Below are 13,053 nucleotides of genomic sequence, written 5' to 3'. Positions count from 1 at the left end.
AGTGAAATGATCAATAAAGGTCTCTGGCATGACTCACATTGAATCCTCTGGAGTCCATCTGGCATTGCCTTGATCACACTGATCTATGTGAGAGCCTTGACCATGCTTCCCATGGCAAGCTAAACAGGGCTCTGCCACTCCTGAGCAAATCAGGTGTCTTGCAGCATATTGTCTCAGCCTCAGTGACCCTAGGAGAGCAAGCAGAGACTGGTGGCCAGCCCTGGCAGCTGGGGGCTGGATGAACCCCCCTCACCAGCTCAGCACCCCACGGCAGGACTTTTCATTGCCTTTTCTCTGCCTTCCCGAACAGAAAGCAGTACAGGTTCTGCAGGCATGCAAGACAATTACCTGTGATTTATCAGGCAATCAGTGACTTTGTTGGCTTTTTTATTCTCTACATAGAAGCACTCTCCCCTCCTGAAATACAGGGGCAGCAAATCCTCCTGCCTGGGACCGTCTGTCTTTTTGGCCCCATAAAAAGCCTGAAAAATAAAAGCAGGAACAAAATTGTTGCTTTTTTTTTTGTTGTTGTTGTTGTTCCACTCCATCCTTTACAAGCAGGAAGTAATTCTTAGCTATTCTGCAGGGCCAAAATGTGCATCTCTGGGTTTTAAATTAGTGCCAGAGCTATGGCTGGAGTCAGCCAGTACGGGTGTATGAAATGCCTTCGCCTGGGATCTGCTTCTGAGGAGTCCCTCAGGCTTCCACAACAGAAAAAAGCACAAGCATGGCCCCTTCCTGCACAAGAGAATTAGCTGCTGCTCCTAACGATGCTGTTAAAAGGGAACAGGAAAGGTCCCTGTGCTTCCCCCCTCTCCTGGCTTCTCTCTGTTCCTCCCCAGAAGCAGGCAGTAATGCTGCTTACTCCTAGTAGAAAGCATTAAGCCCAGCTCCTTTGTAATGATGGGAGTTAAGCCCCCAGCAAAGAAATGTTTCTATTTCTCTTGTCAGCGTGTTGCAGGATAAATTACTGGTGTGCCTGATTGAAAGAGGGCCCTTGGCAACTTATGTCATCAGAGAACAACTAATAACAAAACATGACAAGAGCTGAGCTTTGTAGATGAAAAGTGAAAACACAGAAATGAAAGGTTAAGTTCCCCTCAGTTACTTACAAGGATTTCAGTGAAAAGGAAGCAAACAAACCATGGGTGCACACTCACTGCCTGCTCTTAGCACAGTGGTTGCCAGAGGAAGAGAAACTGCCAGGTCCAAGGGCTTTCAGAGGATGTAAATGTGCAACGTGAGAAGAGGTTCTCAAACACACGGAGCCCATGCTCTGCCCAGAGGTTTTTTTTCCTGGTCTTTGAGGATTCATTGGTCTCCCAAGGGCAAATGTCTGTAACCTGCTTTTAATGTAGGACAAAAATTGTTACTCAAAAACAGTCTCTGACCTGATGCATCAGGTCCCAGCAGTGACTCCTGGGTGACAGTTTGGTCTGTCAATGAAAACATGACACTTGAGACCAAGAAGTTGTTGGCTCTAAATTCATTCAGCTTCATCTTTGTCCCCTGGGCCATGCTGGGTCCCTGCACTAGGATGTGTGTGACGTAAGCCACTACGCTCACAACCCCCCTTTCTAGTCCATCACCATTAAAATCCTGGCTCAGGATCAAGCAGATTTATTGGTCATCAGCTGCAGCCATCATATCCATTTCACTATGTGGTCCCAGCTGAAGGTGAGCACTCAGCCTGATAGCCCTGCCCAGCCAGCTCTTGCCTAGCAGCCCCTTGGAAAGCAGCAGCAGCAGCAACAAGGAAACAATCCAGTGGAGACAAGCCTCGGGCTGCTGCCTGGGACTAGCCACCCATTTTCAGGTGGAAAAAAACCCACTGTTTTATTCAAAAGCAAATTTCCTGCCTGTGTGCATCTTAATGAAATCCCTTTCCAGGAAAGTATTTAGATAAGCTTGAAATGCTGCCACTGAAGGGTAAGAACAGCAAGTCTCATAGATCCATCCTGAAAGACTACTTCTTTTCAAAACATTTATATTAACTGTCAGTACAAACACAAAGCTCCTGATTTTATCTCAACAGCATTTCACTTAACAGGAGACAAGCATCTGGAAAGGGGAGCGATAGAATCCTTTGCTGGAGGCAGATGTGCTCTTCTAGCCCTGCTCAGTGCTCATGCAACTGTCCTAGCACACTGCCGTGCACCCATGGCCTCTGCTGGATGCAAGCACAAGCGGTCAGCTCTGAGACAGAAAACAAGTCGCATATCACCAGCAGCTCCTGCTTGACTGGGGGCTGTGGCCTCAGGGTGAAGGGCTCAAGGTGTCTTCCCTGGCGCAGGCACAAAGCAAACATTGGCAGTGCTCACAGCAGTAGCCTCCATGTGGCCATAGAGGCATTGCTCATAGAATGAGACGTCTGGGATAGCTATTCAGAAAGGTGGCAACAACCCAAAGTCAGCTTGCACAACAACATAGCACCAACACCTGCTTTTCCATCCCCAAAACTCAGACTTTCCATGACCCACTGCTACATCAGGTAAGCCAAAACTCAGACTTTTCATGACCCACTGCTACATCAGGTAACTCAAAACTCACTTTTCATAACCCACTGCTACATTAGGTAAGTCAAAACTCAGACTTTCCATGACCCACTGCTACATCAGGTAAGTCAAAACTCAGACTTTTCCTGACCCACTGCTACATTAGGTAAGTCAAAACTCAGACTTTTCCTGACCCACTGCTACATTAGGTAAGTCATCTTCCTTGCCCCACTGCTTGTGGGCAGCCTACTCCCACCAAAAGAGGCTAGAGGTTAAGTTTAGTGTCAGTGTCCTTGTACATGTGTTGGGTAAGGATCACCTCTAGAGGCAGCCATAGGGTTAGTGTGCTCCAAGGGCATGGAGGGCAAGAGCATCCTGGACATGCTACGCAGCTAAGTGCCAGAGGGTGGGCGACAAGGGCTGGCCTCTCACTCAGCTTCCCCTCCGGAGGTTCATCATCATCATTATCATTCTTCGCTTCGCATAGGCTCTCTGCAGCTGCAAGGCACAGAGACAAGTCACCTACTTCAGTGGACAAAAAGAGTGCTTCCCTCAGGCTAAAAAGATTTAGCTCAGGAACCTGCCCTCCAAAGCACGGTGGTGTAATACTTCTGGCAGCCTCTCTCAGTGACATCACTTCTTGTGGTTCATCATCTTCTATCTGCATGAAAGACTGAAGCGAAGACACTAAGACTCCCGGCAAGCAGTTCCATCAGCATGGCTGATCAACTTTCCCTTCCAGATGCTAACAGCTACTTTGTGATGGAAACAAAGCTCCTCTCCTCAAGCTCACGGTGCCTATCTTCCTGCACACCAAGGCCTTGTGAAGCCAAAGAACTTGGGGGATCAATGTGGTTACAGCTTTCTTGCTACAGCTGACCAACAGGACGTGAACTTGGGTCCCAAGTGTGACTGACAAGTCTGCTTTGGCACTCAGCCAGACACCAGGGCTGCTAGAGAGGGGAGAGAGGAATGATCTGTGGGAAGGAAGGGAATGTGTTTCTGGCCTTTCATGACTGCAGTTGCTGGTAGAGGGCAATCTCACACTTTAATGGCAAGGCTGGCCACCACTGAGAGGGATCAAGGGATTTTGATTGCTTGCTTGATTTGTTCTATACAGAGGCCTTTATATCAAAGATCTGACCTGCTCTACTCGTGTTGGTTGAGTTGCAGGCTTCAATGAGGATTAAAACCAAACAAAAAGCACGAGGGCAGGCAAAAGCAGGGCTGGCAGACACTGGGCTGACTCTGGCTGCAGTCAGCACATGAGCTCTTTCAGCAGCAGACTTTCCCCCTCCCCTACCCACATCACTTTGCACGTTTGGCACTGACGCAGTTTGAGGAAGGCACGAGTGGTTTTGCTTGGAAAACACCTGGCACAACACCTGGCACAGCATAAGCCATGCTGCAGGCATCGCTGGCTGTGTACTAAAAGAACAGCAAATGCCTGGTCAGCTGCTTTGGCATTCGCTTCACGTTCAAGAGATGCAAACCGAAGGACCAAACCTCCTGAGGAGACTCCAAGCTCTGAGGAAGCAATGGTCACACGCTGCTGCCCCGTGCCAATCAGACAGCGTGCTAGTTTGAAGCTAGCTGGAATGTTTTGCTGAGAAGAAACAGAGTACAGGCTGTGAAAGCAATAGTGATGTCTACTTCACTCATAGGCTTGCTGAGATGTATAAGAACAAGAAATAAAATCATAGATAACCACTCTTCTGCTGCTGCTGGCGAGCTCTGAGCTGCATCTTACTCTAACCTCGCCCCTCTCTGCGGTTCTTTGACTAATCCACTTTGCTTCCTAACCCCCCTGGCTGAGCCTCCATTCTTCCTTAGGAGTGGGGTAAGGTTGAGAGGGTTAGGGGGAAGGTGAAGGAGTGGTTGGGAGCCCCTCCTGGAGACTCAGGTTTCTGGGAGGGCTGTTGTGTTTCTGTGTTACCTTTTCCCTTGTCTATTTCTGCCTATAACTGTATCTACTGTACATGTCTGCTTGTATATTGTGCTAACCTGTAACTAATAAGCTTAGACTAGTAAGTCTAGTCTGGGTGATTTCCAAAAGTGTGGGGGGGTGGGGAACACCCAAACCATCACAGACAGAGGCCAAATTCCACAAGGAGCATTTTTCCTTAGGTGGTTAATTCATTCCAATTACATTGCCAAAGCCAGAGGATGAAGCTGACATTAGAGGGGACAAACCACAAGCCTCTGGATGATGTGTTTCTACAATGCCAAAGGCCAGAAGAACAGTGTATGTAATGAGAAATTAGGAGGGGTCATCTTTGAGTAACCAAGCAATGAGAAAGGCCATCAAATATCATACTACTTGTGCTTTCTGCCATGGGCTCCCAAGGCTAATTGAAACATGCTCTTGTAGTGCAGTTGTGCTTCTTCCCTCTAACAAAACTGCAAGCAAAGAGAACACTTAGTCACACAAGACTGTTCATCAGTAAAGAAAATACAAATTGACTTTTATTATAACCATAAAGAGGCATTACTTCAACAATGAGCTGTACACGTCTGTGCCAAGTCAACTCTTTTGCTGCTAAAAAAGAACTCAGCAACGTATTGCCTGTGTTTACAGCATGTTTGCTGTCTCTGTGTTAGTTACCTCGACAGAGAAGCCTCAGGATACAGAATAAAGCTTGACTCTTGGACCAAAAAGAGGAGGCAAGCTTTAGATTTAAAAAAATGAAAAACAGCAAGTTCCTAATCAGGTAATACAAAGCATCTTAAATTAATCTTCTGGGAGTATTTACACTATCTGTAAACGCAAGTATCCGAAACTGTACACCTTTAAACAAGTGCTCATTTAGCAAACAGGCTGTACTGAACTGATTGCTTTGCTGATCTTTCAACCAGCTGTCCTACAGCTGTCTGGCTGCTTGCTCTAACAGAGAGGATCCCAAGCACAAGAGTGACTACTGCTATGAAGGTTTACCCTTCGCTTCTTGTCGGTGCAAGGTCTGTGCGACTCTGTAGAGCAACCATGTCCTCTGTAGAGCAACAGTCCTCTGCAGAGCAACCATGCAGTCCTTCTGTAAAACTCTATAAAACCCAAATATACATATAGTACAATGCACTGGGCAGCAGTTTACAGCTGTATTCCTACAGAAGTAAAGAGAAAGGGCAAGTTTTCTTCCTTGTTAGTTCCTTCAGTTGATTCTTAAGGAGCCACGCCAGGTCCTACGAGTACCACTTACGTACCTCAGCACTACAGCTGCCACTGCCTCCCATGGTAGCCTGAACTCTCACCATCTCAAGCCTCCAGCCATGTGATTTCTAACTGAAAAACTGCTAAACCACCACTGATGTGCAAGGAAATGTCTACATACTTATAATTACAGAACGTTTTTCCATAAATAAGGTCAAAATTTGCCGTGCAAGTCACCACTTTTTCCTTCTGCAGTGCTGCACAATAAAGACTTGCACACTGAGCCACCCTAAAGCTGCTTGTAGTGTTTCCTTCCAGTAATGGCCAAGTGTTTAGCATTCAGCTTTCCAAAATAGCAACCAATTAATGCAAACCGAGCAGTGTGCACTGTTTACCAGTTAGCGAGTACTTCTCTTCTGCTTACAATGCTGATTTGACAGGCTTGCGCATTCCATTCCTGCTATCCCCACCCCCACTTATTAACACTTACTCCAGCACACAAAAGCTGCACAAATTTCAGCCCCTTCCCACTTAAAGCAATGCAACAACCACCATCTGATCAAAAAAGGTCACAAAACCCACCTCACATTAACCTGAGAATCAAAATGCTAAGTTTTGCTGTGAAGCACCTGAAAGCACGCAGTTCCCTCAGGCACAACAGAAATTACATTGCACAGCTTTCCACTGCAAATCCCAAGCAGCTGAGACTCCTGAGGGAGGTTAGAGCTTGAAACTTCAGGTCTGACTTCACAGCTCCCAGTCACAACAGCATAAGAAAAAGAGTATGTCCAGTGTTTCACACAATGCTTCATCATGTGCAGCAAACAAAGCTTTCCCAACTAAGAAGCTCTGAAATATGTTGAAGCACACGGTGGATTACCAGGATTTTGGTGGGGTGGGGGGGGGAGTCATACCAATGTGCTTATCTCCAAGCCTTGCAGATAATCATTTCTGTGCTTTACTTTCAGCTTGTCTTTGGAAGTGTGGCTCTTTTCATGTCAACTTAGTAAAAGGAAAGGAGGATTTTCATGTGGAAACCACTCCAGAATTTCAGCTTTAAAAGCACCTGGCTAAGGCAGCAACTGAACTTCCGTAAGAGTGATCAGCCAGGAGCTTTTTGTTTTGTTTTCTATCCCCTCCACTTCTCAAGCCAATGAACGGGAAAGACCTTTAACAAAAGTTGTTTGTCAGGGTTTGGGTTTTTTGGGTTGGTGGTTGTTTTTTTCCTTCCTAGAACATGGTTAAGCAGGCTGGATAGCTTTGATGTCAGCTGGACTGCACAGTTAAATCCTTCATTTACTTCAACCAAATGTCTTTGCATTCCTTTCACTGTCTGGTATTCAGCTGAAGCTTATTTCAAGCAGCTTCACTGTCGAGCTATTTCGACATTGACAAAAGCAAGTTGACCTGAAAGACAAAAGGAAAGCCTACATGAGACAAAGCAGCTAACTGCCATTAGTTGTAACCTTCAAACAACATTCCTAGAAAGCCCATAGAGTCCTAGACAAAGTAGGAGAAGGCAGCTACAAAAGAACTGGCCAAAACTTCCAGTCAAAGACCTGCTCACTGGCTTTCTAAAAGGCAGCAGACAATTGTGCTGACTAGGCACTTTCAGCAGCCTAGTGTGTCACAGTTTCCAAGAGGACTTCATGCATTCAAACATATGCTAACATTTACCTTAGGTATATGAAACACATTTGGGATGGTTCACAAGATTTGTTTCTCACAGATTAACATATGGTTTCTCATACTGTTCAGTTTGCAGGAGAAGTCATCCTAAGGATTAACAATTGAAGGAAGTCATCTCCTTTGGGACACCCCCACCTTTCAGTCCATCACTGAAAGTCCACTCAGTGGATCTAGGATAGTTAAGAGACATCTCTGTGGCCACACTCACTGAAGGCAAGGTCCTCTAACCCATAAACTAGATTATCTGATTAAGTAGTGGCATTCTGGGATCATCATGAGTCTCACCTCATTCTCTGGACCACTAAGGTCACAATGAGATTTTTTTAACTTGGTTTCTGTCAGAGCATCCTAATACAGAGAATTCTTACCCTCAGTCACCTCTGAGATTAAAGACCTTATCATGCAGGGTTACATTTCCACAAACACCTGCACATTTTCCCAATGCAATTTCCTTCAAACAAACCCCTGTAACTCTCTCTCATACTTCCTAGAAGTAAAAGCTGCTGCTTTACCTGTCAAAAGCAAGGCCTGCCTTCATGCACAGAGGCTTTTTAAAGCCTATTCACTAGCTCTGATATCACTCTGAAAAGACAATGCCCACAAATGCCAAGGCTCTGCCACGACACTGCACGACTCAATCCTCAGCCACATCAATCACCTCCTTCACTTTTAAAACCCCACTTGATAGTCACTACAAAACACAGGAAAAAGAGCCCCTCTTAGCTGAGAGCCTAGAGTTGACATAAAGCCCAGAATTAAGCAGAGTAATATTCTGAACCCTGAATATATTAAAAACTAAAACAAAAACTAGAAGCTTTTAAAAGCCAGTCACATGAAACAACAACTGAGGAAACAGGGAACTTCAATTCATACCTGTTCCATTGAAGGACAAGCTATGATCTGGATATCTTCATCACTGAATTCTTCCTTTAACAAAGCATGAAGCTTCTGGAACATTTGCTGAATGTTATTCTTTTAAAGGTAAAGAAGAAAAACAATCAGTTTCAAAAAAACCTCACAATACTCAAACATGGACAGGCAAAAAAGTGCATGGGACAGCTACTGAAGTGACCAGGAAGGGGGGTTTTTTGATGAGCAAGTCCCAAAACAGCCATGAGGGATCCACACTGGCTGCAAGGTAAAAACTTCAGCCAAGATGTGCTAATCTGAAACACTGAGTCCTACAGATTCAAGTAAAAACTCAAGCTTGGTTCTTTCAGGTGAGGTTAAAATGGGTCTCCAGATGAATTTGTATCATTCTCTGCCTCCAGTGCTTTTGCTCATGCAAAAGTGACTGAGCTGTGCTGGTTTTGGCCGGGACAGAGCTCCCTTTATAGTGGTTCATATGATGCCAAGTAGATACAGAAGACAAACAGAACCGGTTGCTGCTCTCTAACATGTGTGTGTTAAGTAGGTTGAGTACAAGGGAGAGCAGAACAGCTGCTTTGTGGGCTTTCTCAGCTAAACATATCATTATAAAATACATTCTATTCTTCTCAACCTGGGACAGCACAGTGACTGTAACAGTCTTCACTATTACACGTGCATGGTATTTGCCACGTTTACTGGCTGGACCAGTAGCCCAGAGTAACACCACAGATACACAGAATGGCTTAGATTGGAAGGGACCTTAGAGATCACCTACTCTAACCTCTCTGCCATGGACAGGGATGCCTCTCAACTAAACTTGATTGCTCAAGGCCTTATCCAACCTGTCTCTCAGTGCCATCAGGGAGGAGGCATCCACAACCTCTCTGGTCGGCCTAACCCAAAGTCTCACCACCCTCATACTGAAGACCTTCTTCCTAAGATCCAGCCTAAACCTACTCATCCTGTGCTAGTTTGAAGCTAGCTGGAATGTTTTGGTGAGAAGAACTAGAGTACAGGCTGTGAAAGGAAAACAATGGTGATGTCTACTTCCCCCATAGGCTTCCTGAGATGTATAAAAGCAAGAATCCAAACATAGATAAGGCACAACTTCTCATGCTGGGGAGCTCCGAGCTGCATCTCTCTCTCTAACCTCACCCTCCGTTTCTCTGACTAATCCACTTTGCTTCCTAACCCCCTGGCTGAGCCTCCATTCTTCCTTGGCACAGGGGTAAGTTTGAGAAGGGTAGGGGAAAGGTGAAGGGGCAGTTGGGAGCCCCTCCTGGGGACTCAGGTTTCTGGGAGGGGAGTTGTGTTTCTGTATTACCTTTTCCCTTGTCTATTTCTGTCTATAACTGTATCCACTGTAAATATCTACTTGTATACTGTGCTAAGCTGTCACTAATAAGCTTCATTCAATCTTGAGAGATGGCTCAGTCTAGTCTGGGTGATTTCCAAAGTGTGGGGGGGCAGGGAACACCCAAACCATCACATATCCTCAGCTTAAAACCATTCCCCCTAGTCCTGTCACTAGACACCCTTATGAAAAGTCCCTCCCCAGTTTTCCTGTAGGTTCCCTTCAGATACTGGGAGGCAGCTATAAGGTCCCCCTGGAATCTTCTCTTCTCAATGCTGAACAACCTCAGCTCCCTCAGCCTACCCTCATAGCAAGTATTCCAGCCCTTGGATCATCTCTGTGACTTGCTCCAAGAGAGGTGTGTGTGTATATGCATGTCTGTTCATGCACACTTATAAATACAAGCACACATACATTTACACAGCTACATTATAAATACAACCACAAGAACACAGAATTGTAAGTTAAGTGATCTCACAGTATGTGTTTGAAGTCTTCACACAAAGGAAGGTCCAACATCTACACAATAACATGTTGAAGGACACCCAGCAATACTCACCCTGACTGGCTTGAACAAGATTAGCTCTGTGTCTTTGTTGGACAAGTACAATGACATACTTCGTAACGTTGAAGGCAGCTTTGTTTTTATTGTCTTGTAAGTGGAAGAGACCAGATCGTTGATCTTTGCTGAAAGTAAAGGCAAATATGCTTAACAGGCTGAAATGGAGTTCTGCTGCTTTAAAGCCACACTCCAGAACAACACCTCTGCTTTACAGGGGCTGATCACAAACACAAGTTCGAGTGTAAGGGACAGAGGGTGGTGACTGCACTGTGCACTGACCACAGCATGCCAGAGAAAGATTTTCTTTTGGGGCCCATTCCATACATAAGCCTCACTTTCCCTGCAGGAAGTGCATCCAACCTATTTCTACAAGCTACCCCATCCTTCTGAGGTGCCCAACCTTCCAACAGCAGCAAAGCTCTAAGGAGGCTATCCCTAGAAAGGCTGCCTGGAAAAGAAATTGCAGGGAGATAAACAGTTCTAGTAAAGAGAACAGCCTATCAGAAATTCTCCTTGCTGAGCACATGCCACATCTCTAAGAAGGCAGCAGCACAGGCATATGGATTTTGAATCAACCAGACAGAAATCCTATCTCAGACAAGACCTTCTTTCTCTACTGCTAAGTATTTTAATGATTTTACAAGATCTTTGCTGAGTGGGCAGAAGAAAAATAAATGTCCTAACTTTAAAGTACAGAAGTTACTACACTGTGTTTATTTTCTTTCCAATTTCTACTGCATGTTAATTGTCTGCCTACTCCTGCCTCCCAGACAAGTGACTCCAGGAAACAGCAGTAGCTCTGCTTAGATCTGCCTCTACACACATAATTATCTCCAAACAAACATTAAAAATACTCCTGAAGAAGCAGGAGATGTGAAGTAGAAGCTCGAGCTAGCCCTTGAGAGTGTTTAACTCATGCAGCAGCACTGAATTATGAATGAATGTGTCTGGCACTGCGTTTTAAAAACATGATGCAAGAGAAAAGTTCAAATGCATGAATTGGAATAAGCAAGTTTCTTGGTTTCACTCAGAAACACAACTTTGTACTATGAGGACCAGAACAACTCAGGAACATCTCGACTATTCCAAACCTTCCTACAAAGCATTCACATTTGAATTCTTAAGAATAAGGAAACAAAGTTCTTCATAGAGAGATTGATTGGCATTGGAATGGGCTGCCCAGGGAGGTGGTGGAGTCACCATCCCTGGAGGTGTTCAAGAACTGAGGCACTTAGTGCCATGGTCTGGTTGAGTGGCTAGGGCTGGGTGCTAGGTTGGACTGGGTGATCTTGGAGGTCTCTTCCAACCTGGTTGATTCTATTCTATTCTAAAGCTGGATTCCATTTTTGGATGATAAGAAAATTGCAAAGTAGATACCAAATGTACAGACAATAAAAGCTTCAATCCAGATCCATTTTTCTTTCCTACAAAAGCAACACCTTTATCTTAATGCAATCAAATAATTCCTTAAGCACATTCTGTATGCAGTTGTGGAAATGCTCTTTTCATGCAAGAGCAGTCACAGCTTGAGAAATACTCAAGTCATTCATCTCCTGCACCAATTAAATACCTACTCTGAAGTTTGTCAGGTTTTGATTTAGAGGCATCTTAACACTTTTGAACTAGCACAGAGGTAAAAATGGAAGTCAGGATTTTCAATAAAAGATTCTGAGGTACTCAGAATTTTAACAACTCAATCACTGCCTCCCAGTTCAAATTAACCTGGCCAGCTTTTCAGATTCCTGCATCTCAGAAGTCAGGCAGAGAGGCAAGTGACATCCTGAAATACTCAAGCCCCATATAATGCAAGCCCCCCCCTCCCTTATATTGATCTACCAAAAATGGTGAATGGAAAGGGTCTTTTTCTCCACTTGATAGTTTTCAGAAGTCTCAAAACAGTAAATGGTCGTGGTCTTACCAGCCTACAAGCACCTGAGATGTGAGACAGATATAAACCAAAGCAGATACCTGGCTGTGCCCAAGGCTGCTGTGAAAGGCTGTACTTGGGACCTCCTTGAGTGGCCATTGTTTTTAAAGCAGCTACCTGAAAGGAGTACAATCAACAAAATGATTTTTCCTTCAGCAGAATTCACAACCAAGCGACCAAGTAACAATGGCACAAGTCTCTTAGATCCTGAAGTGAACAGAATCTCCCCTGTTCTTTCTCTTCTGTGCTCTCAACACACAGAGGAAGCAGGCTGACATCAATGCAATTCAAAATTACAAGCACCATGGCTCTGGAAAGTCAAATTCAAAATGGGATTAAATTTACAAAGATGTTTAGGCACTTAAGGATATAAAAACCCAAAAAAGATTTATACTTAAGCAGGTTAGCCAAACTACCAAGTTGTGCTGGGGGAAGTCTAGGCTGGATGTTTGGAGGAAGTTATTCACAGAGAGAGTGATTGGCATTGGAATGGGCTGCCCAGGGAGGTGGTGGAGTCACCATCCCTGGAGGTGTTCAAGCAAAGCCTGGATGAGGCACTTAGTGCCATGGTCTGGTTGAGTGTCTAGGGCTGGGTGCTAGGTTGGACTGGATGATCTTGGAGGTCTCTTCCAACCTGGTTGATTCTATGATAGGACTAGGAGGGATGGAACAAAGCTAGAAATGGGCAGATTCAGATTGGATGTTAGGAAGAAGTTCTTCATCACAAGGGTGATGAGACCCTGGAACAGGCTGCCCAGGGAGGTGCTCGAAGCCCCATCCTTGGAGGTGTTTAAGGCCAGGCTGGATGGGGCTCTAGCCAGCCTGATCTAGTGTGCAGTGTCTCTGCCAATAGTAGGGGAATTGGAACCAGATGATCTTTGTAATCCATTCCAATCCTGACTGATTCTACGATTCAGCTAATCAGGCAGAACGATCAGTTTCTTCCACACCCAACAGTAATTCTCTTGATCCTACCAGTATTTCAGTCAGGTTAACAGACATACACCA

At 45.0% G+C, this 13,053-nt stretch overlaps 1 protein-coding gene across 1 annotated transcript in view; it reads right to left on the bottom strand.

The window, feature by feature from the left end:
• Positions 1 to 4,931: 4,931 nt before the first annotated feature.
• COG3 (component of oligomeric golgi complex 3) overlaps positions 4,932 to 13,053 on the bottom strand; it is a 34,150-nt gene continuing 26,028 nt past the window's right edge. The window contains exons 20-23 of the mRNA XM_064175134.1: positions 12,087 to 12,162; positions 10,116 to 10,243; positions 8,206 to 8,304; positions 4,932 to 7,050 (exon numbers count right to left, since the gene is read on the bottom strand). Of these exons, the coding sequence (XP_064031204.1) occupies positions 7,021 to 7,050; positions 8,206 to 8,304; positions 10,116 to 10,243; positions 12,087 to 12,162 (333 nt within the window). The 3' untranslated portion in view covers positions 4,932 to 7,020. The remainder of the gene's footprint in view (positions 7,051 to 8,205; positions 8,305 to 10,115; positions 10,244 to 12,086; positions 12,163 to 13,053) is intronic.

This window comes from Pogoniulus pusillus, chromosome 3, assembly GCF_015220805.1.
Source record: "Pogoniulus pusillus isolate bPogPus1 chromosome 3, bPogPus1.pri, whole genome shotgun sequence".
In the NCBI taxonomy this organism is placed as follows: Eukaryota; Metazoa; Chordata; class Aves; order Piciformes; family Lybiidae; genus Pogoniulus; species Pogoniulus pusillus.
This window is presented reverse-complemented; position numbering and strand designations above follow the sequence as displayed.